The following is a 7,734-nucleotide window of genomic DNA, read 5'->3' on the forward strand; positions in this document are numbered from 1 at the left end:
TTTAGCTCCTTGGGTATTTTCTCTAGCTCCTCCATTGGGGGCCCTGTGATCTATCCAATAGCTGACTGTGAGCATCCACTTATGTGTTTGCTAGGCCCCGGCGTAGTCTCACTAGAGACAGCTATATCAGGGTCCTATCAGCACAATCTTGCTAGTGTATGCAATTAAATGTGTATGTGTGTTGATTGTAGGCCACTTCCAAGAGAATCCCTGTCCACCAAATAGACATTGTATAACATAGTATCTGTGTGCTTCTAAATTCCTACCATAGGAGAACATAGTGGACATGCAGTATATAGTCACTACATATATTTTTTTCGTTTCTTATCTGTATTATTTCTTTGATAATTTCATATAATTTTGATCATATTTGCAATCCTTTCCCAACTTCTCCAAGATTCTCTCCAATTGCTTAGTTACATAACTGTGCATGCTTAGATTTGTTTGTTTTAAACTCATTGAGTACAGATTTTGCTGTGTATATATACTTATAGTGTCGCTCACAACTTCAGTGTACTCTATCTAACAGGAGCCACATCTTTAAAACACTGATTCTCTCATAGTGGCTATAAAAATCTTTTTCAAATATATGTAAATTATAATATAATTATATAATTTCCCTGCTCCCATCTTTTTTCAAATCAAATTTTTCCAAATATTTATTAGAACTATGGCAAATAAATCACCTAGTAACAGGTATAATTAAAACAATGTATTTATTTATTATGATTGGCAAACAATGGATACTTTTCATAGGTTGTATTATCAGTTTGTTTTTATTTCATAACAGAATGTTATCTATTGGATTAGATAGTAAACATTAGAATGGAAAATAAATATCAATGTTTTGTTTTACCATTACATAAACTGATTCACAGACAAGTGTCCTGAAAAAAAAAATTCTAATAACAGTTTGTAGATTTCAAGCTGGGCAATATTGACTTCTGTGGCCATTCTTAGTAATTTTAGTTATGTGGGACTATTTAATCCTAACCAAAAAATATAAAATTATGGAAAATTAAGTTTATAAAAATAGGTAAAAATTGTAAAGGATTTTTTTTATTTCTTAATGTAGAGTAAGTGTATCTAGTAGTAGGGAATATAAGATCATCAAAAAATTCAAGAGGAGGCTACAACTTTTAAAAAATCTAATATAACAATAATGTGAAAGAAAGACAAAGAAATGTTAGAATAATTGAAAATGTTGTTAAACCACCAGGTAAGGTATTTTTAGATGTTATGTAGATTTATTAAAAGAGTATCTAGACTAATATTATATTTCAAAATTCCATGAAGAGTTCTGGAAGGTGTATTTAGAAAACATTTATGTTAACATCACAATCTCTGTTGTTAAGGTTACAAACGCCACTTCTACATGATGGGTATATAACTGTATTAACTGAAAATGCAAAATTTATGTAATTTTTAGGAACATCAATTAATGAGTCAGAGGCAATGTATCAGAACTTCTAAGGTAAAATATTAAAATTTTTATGTGTGACATTAGGGCAGGCTTGCAGTATCAGCAAAAAAACATCATACAGCTAAATAAATATTGAATAAATGTTTTGATTTGTGCTTTTAGTGAAAGAACTTTTTTCGTTGGATTTTTTTTTTTTTTTAAGGTTTTTCGAGACAGGGTTTCTCTGTATAGCCCTGGCTGTCCTGGCACTCACTTTGTAGACCAGACTGGCCTCGAACTCAGAAATCCGCCTGCCTCTGCCTCCTGAGTGCTGGGATTAAAGGCGTGCGCTACCACGCCCGGCTCTTTCGTTGGATTTTGATTGGTTTCCTCTTTAGTGGTTTCCATAAACCATTAAGGGTAATTAAGGTAATTTTATGCTTTTTTAAATGTCAAAATTTGGAGAAAACGTTCTCTGATTATTTTGGTTCTAATTCCATAGATCATTGGGTTTGCTAAGGGGGGGACAAGGAGGTAAATATTAGCCACAAAGATATGAATATGAGGGGCCACATTATGTCCAAATCTGTGAGTAAGGAAGGAGAAAAAGGCTGGGGTATAGGCTACTAAGATCACACAAACATGTGATCCACATGTGCCCAAGGTCTTCAGCCGAGCTGCTTTGGATGGAAGACGGAAGACAGTATAAAGGATGACAATATAGGAGCATATGATCAACATGAAATCTAAACCACCTGTTAGGAAGGCAGCAGATAGACTGTATAATCTGAAAATCCGGGTCTCTGCACAGGCCAGCCTGATTAGAGCCATAAATTCACAGTATGTATGAGAGATGGTATTTGTTCTACAGTAAGGGAGCCAGCGAAGCATAAATGGCTGAGGACTGAAAAGCAACACCCCACGGAAGACAATCACTATCCCCAAGTTCCAGATGACCCTGTGAGTCAGAATAGTGGAGTGTCTCAGAGGGTTGCAGATAGCCACATAGCGGTCCAAGGCCATGGCCAAGATAAACCCAGAGGCCATGCTGCATAGTGAGTGAATGAGAAAAACTTGTACTAGGCAGGCTTCAAAATGAATCTCTCTGTCGTGGAACCAAAAATTGCTGAGAATTTTAGGCATGGCAGTTGTGGAAAGAATCAGATCTGCCACAGAGAGCATACAGAGGAAGAAATACATGGGCTCATGCAGATTGGAATCTATTCTGACAATAAAGAGAATAGAGAAATTCCCTAAGAGAGCACCCAGGTAAACGAGACAGAAAGGCACTGATAGCCATGTGTGTATGGCTTCCAGCCCTGGAATGCCAAGGAGAAGAAATATCCTGGGGTGCAGATTAGTAATATTTGACAATGGCATGATGGAAACCACTTGTTGCATTCTTTTGTAGAAAAGTGTAGAGTCTTCACATCCATCTGTCCATTAATAAACAGATTATTTATTAATTTATAATAACACTCAACATCTTTCACCCCAAGATCAAATTAAGAATCAAATCCATTTTCTAACTTGGAACATGACCATTATATTAGGTGCAGTTTTTGAATAACCTAATGATTATGTTCCCCTGTAACAGTTGCTTTCAAAGTCATATCAGCAAGTACTTTCCATGACTCAAAAGATGAAACTTAATTCACTTGTATGAATTGACTGATTCATAGATAAGATGCTCAATCCTTGTCCCCAAACATCCTGGACCTTTAGAATAAAGAGAAAAATATAAATCTTAAAAATGCAAAACCAGAAAATATGATTTTTATTTCTAAGAAGACAAAAGAACTATATTTCTGTGTTTATAGACCAGGATAGAGTATACATTTTTAAACCTTCAAATATAACTTTTTATATACTTTGTATGCATGATGTATTATTTTGAAAGATGCATAAATGGTGCAACAGATATTACTTAGTGATGCTTTTACATGAGAACCAGAACTAGAATCCCCAGAATTTATGTAAATGCAAGGTAGACATGGCAGCCACCTGCAAATCCAGCCTCCAACAACATTGGCACAGAATCCCCAGAGAAAGCTGTCTCCCTAAACTAAGCATGCCAGGGTTTGGTTGAGTAAAGGTAAAAGAATGGTCAAGGATGATTCTGGTTGTCAACCTCCAGGTTCCATCTACACATATGACCATATGTAAGGGCATCGAATGTGTGTGGCAATAAACCAACACATATGCAAACATGCACAAACTTTCATGCACATCACACACACACACACTAATTTGAAAAATTAATTATATAGATGTGTGTGTGTGTGTGTGTATGAATGATTACATTGAATTAATTTATATCACTTTCTAATAGACTCAAATCAAATTGTTTAAAATATATCTTAGCAATTTTTAAAAACAAAATACATGGTTATTAGTCAGGCTGTGCTTTAATCCTAGCACTCAGGAGGCAGAAGCAGAGAGGTATCTGTGAGTTTTAGTCCAGCCAACTGAGCAAGTTCCAAGACAGCCAAGGCTATACACAAAAACCCAATCTCAAAATAAATAAATAAATAAATAATACAGAAAAAGCAAACAAGCAAACAAACAAAAACATGATTCTTATGTATATTTTCCACACAGTACAATAGATCCCCAACTCATTTTGTTTTCCTTGGCTAACATTTCCTCCAAATCTTAGTTGTCTATAATAAATAACTATGAGTTAACTTTTTTGAATTTTATGTATGTGAGATCATGTTAATTTGTACTACACAATACATTGGTGAGCCTATCATGAAAATTGTTAATAGGTAAATAGAAGTTTCTACATATTATGCTTTTATTGAGTCCTTTAAATGGAGGAAAGCACACATAATCTCAACCCTATGTATAAAGAACTATCAGCAACTAAGGAATTCTGACTGTGGGAGAAATAGTCTTTCCCAGGGAAGGGTCTTCCAATTGGTTATCAAATATAAAATGGTCTGCACTGAAATATATATATATATAATGAAATAAATACATATATATGTGTGTATATACATATATATATATATGGAGACAATTTTATATTTGATAACCATATATATATATATATATATATATATATATATATATATATATATATATGGAGAGAGAGAGAAACTGAGAAGCCTATGTTTTGGAAAAATGTGTATTAGTATATGCATTTATGAACAATTAATAGGAAATAGGCCAACTTGAAGGAGCAAATAAATCGGTGTATATGGGAGGTTTTGCATGGAGGAAAGGAAGGGAGAAGTTATAAAACTATAGTAAAGTCTCAAAAACACAAGAAACAAAGGACCTTTCCATATCACTTAACAAAATGGAAAGTCTGAAGCATTACAGATCTGTCTGTTAGCAGAGTTTAGAAACTGAACATTAAAGTCTTATATTAAAATATTACTTATCATTAAAATATCTCAGGACATTTTATAGGATATATTTCTCTAGTAATAATAATATTCTAGTGACACAACACATAAACTCAATTTAATTTTTATACTCTTTCTCACTGTATTATAGCTCTTTTAATTTTTTTTTATTTGTAAACCAATACAAACTTGGTTATTTATTTTATCTTTATTCTAAGAGTTCTGCAATTTAAAAAATATATAGTAACTAATTTCTTTTTTAGTGACATATATATTACTTATTTCTCTCTCTCTCTCTCTCTCTCTCTCTCTCTCTATGTGTGTGTGTGTGTGTGTGTGTGTGTGTGTGTGTGTATGTGTATACTCACACATGCTATGGCACACATGTGGAGTCAGAGGACAACCTGCAGGAGTTAGTTTGTCTCAGGGAATTAAACTCAGAACATCGAGCTTGATGGCAAGCATCTTTTCTCACTGAGCCACATACTGGCCTCAATCCTTTCAAAATGAATAGTTATTTGACTTGTATATTTATTACAGCATCAACCTTACATTTAACCATCCACATTTAGATTAAACTCTTTTATGACAGTTATGAAAATACATTAAAATGGCAATACCATCATTATAGAATGAGAGGAAGAGATTTTATTTAATTCCAATAGTTTCAAGTATTCCATGAGTGGAAATATTGGTATGTAATTTATTTATCAGTTATTCATAGTCTTTTGCGCAAAGCAATGAGAACTATAAGTAGGGTGAAGGTTTCTAAGAAATGGTACTCTTCATACTTATGCCTCTATACTAAAGAAGCTATGTTCTTATAGTAAATAACCAATTTTGTAACAAGATACATTCTCTATAAGTCCAAATGTCTTTTCTTCTCAGAACAGCTTCTGTTTCTGTTCCTTCTTTATATTAATAAATTAGACTGTGTTAATTTTAGAAGTTACATTGTTAATTCTAATGTGTTCCAATGAATGTGTTCAGAAGACTACATATAACTTCTGAAAGTAGTTTAAGACTGGAAATACAGGAACAATAGTAGTAGCATATTTTATTAGAAAGAAATATCCATCAATGAATGAATCAAGGGATTAAAGATACCGATTTAACAAAATTAAGATCTACCAGTTCTGTCAGTATTATTCTACAGCACCAAAGGTGGTATTGTGTAGAACAATTCCCTTTACCAGGAAATGTATGGCAAATGAACTATTTTTAAAATATTCTCTGAGATACCTTCTTTATAGGTATTTAAAGAATTAGCAAATTTTATTAATATCAATGACGGGATGAGTATATGGAGAAATAGATAAACAAGTCAATACATTTCCTTTTCTTTTTCTTTTCTTTTTTTTTTAAACAGAGTTTTTCTGTGTAGCCCTGGCTGTCCTGGAACTCACTCTGTAGACCAGGCTGGCCTTGAACTCAGAAATCCAGCCTCTGCCTCCCAAGTGCTGGGATTAAAGGTGTGTGCCACCACCGCCCAGCAATACATTTTCAAGTTGGCAACAGCTAAACGTGGACGGACTTGTTTCAGTTGAAAATAAGAGGTACTAAAAGATAGATAGCTTAGTGGCTATGAGTAATTGTATCTCTTGCAGAGGACCCAGTTTCAGTTTCCATCAGCCACACTGTAGATCACAAGCACCCATATAACTTCAGTACCTGGGGCTCTGTTGCCATCCTTCAACCTCCACAAGCACCAGGCACACATATAGTGCAAAGACTTATATACAGGCAAAACCATACTAATATAATATAAAAATACATGAGTCAAAAACAACACAAAAGAAAGGAAAACACGTTTTTAAAGGAGAATTAAATGTTTTGGTAAATATAATGAGTAACTGGTTCATTATTGGTGGTTAATTATTTATTTTTGGAAAGGTTTTATATAATTAAATAAAATAGATTAATACCAGATGGTATTTTGACTAGAATAAATAAAGTACACTAAGATTATACAATAAATTTTCTCTTCAAAACAGTTCTTGGACTAAACAGTTCTTGGAGTAAATCAAATGCATAGGAAAAACATGCCTTAAAATCTCATATACAAATTTTGATCCTGTTTTATGTGTGTGACATAAACTAAGACTTTCTTGGAAATATGTACATTATCTTACTTTTTAAAAAAATGGATGGTGAAAGAAAATTAAATTTTAATTAAAAATCTTAAGAAATATTCTCTATAGTGTTAGACTTAATAGCAACCATAAAAACTCCATGCTGGCTGGTGAGGTGACTCAGTTGGTAAAATGTTTGCTTTGTAAGCATGAGGACATAAACTCAGTCCTCCAGAAACCATATAAAACCAAATGAATTTATGCATATCTAAAATCAAGTGTGAGATTGGAGGCAGCAACAGAAGATTTCCTGAAGGTCTCAGGCCAGCTAGTCTGTTATATGCAAAGAAGACCAGGAAATCGGGTCTCAAACAAGATAAAAGGCAAGGAGCAATACCCGAGATACCTCTGTGACCCCAACAACTGAATAATGGGTCATACACACCCTGCTACATATGTACAAAACTACGCAAAGAAATATATAAATGTAGAAAATAGGAAAGCATGCTTTTAAAAGAAGACCAAACCTGTCAATTTTCCGCTACGTTTAACAATAATGAAGGATATAATCAACAAGTGTAGATGCTCAATGGAACAAATAATTGACTTAGGACTATTGTGGACACAAATCACAGATATTTGTCCTTTTCTGGAATGGTAATAAAAATAATTTAAAGGGAAAACGTTCCTAATTTCTCAAGATTACTTATCTTTAGTAAATTTCAATTCTGTGGCGCATGCCTTCTCTGGAGAGAAATCAGGTGGGAAAGCTTCACAGTTACTGGAACAAAGAAAACTCTAGAACTAAGACATGGTGACATGGTTCAAGACATATGTCAGCTGAGATAGCCTATTCCTTCATATATATATATATATATATATATATATATATATATATATATAT

General features: G+C 33.4%; 1 protein-coding gene across 1 annotated transcript; it reads right to left on the reverse strand.

Moving 5' to 3' along the window:
• Positions 1-1,837: 1,837 nt before the first annotated feature.
• Positions 1,838-2,803, reverse strand: LOC110298004 (olfactory receptor 52D1-like). The gene has a single exon (XM_021167060.1). It carries the CDS (start codon positions 2,801-2,803, stop codon positions 1,838-1,840), a length of 966 nt encoding a protein of 321 aa, XP_021022719.1.
• Between the last annotated feature and the right edge of the window lie 4,931 nt (positions 2,804-7,734).

Source organism: Mus caroli, chromosome 7, assembly GCF_900094665.2.
Source record: "Mus caroli chromosome 7, CAROLI_EIJ_v1.1, whole genome shotgun sequence".
NCBI lineage: Eukaryota > Metazoa > Chordata > Mammalia > Rodentia > Muridae > Mus > Mus caroli.

Bases quoted from the DNA above. Each gene is read 5' to 3' on its own strand.
- LOC110298004 (XM_021167060.1), bottom strand. From the start codon at position 2,803: ATGCAACAAGTGGTTTCCATCATGCCATTGTCAAATATTACTAATCTG.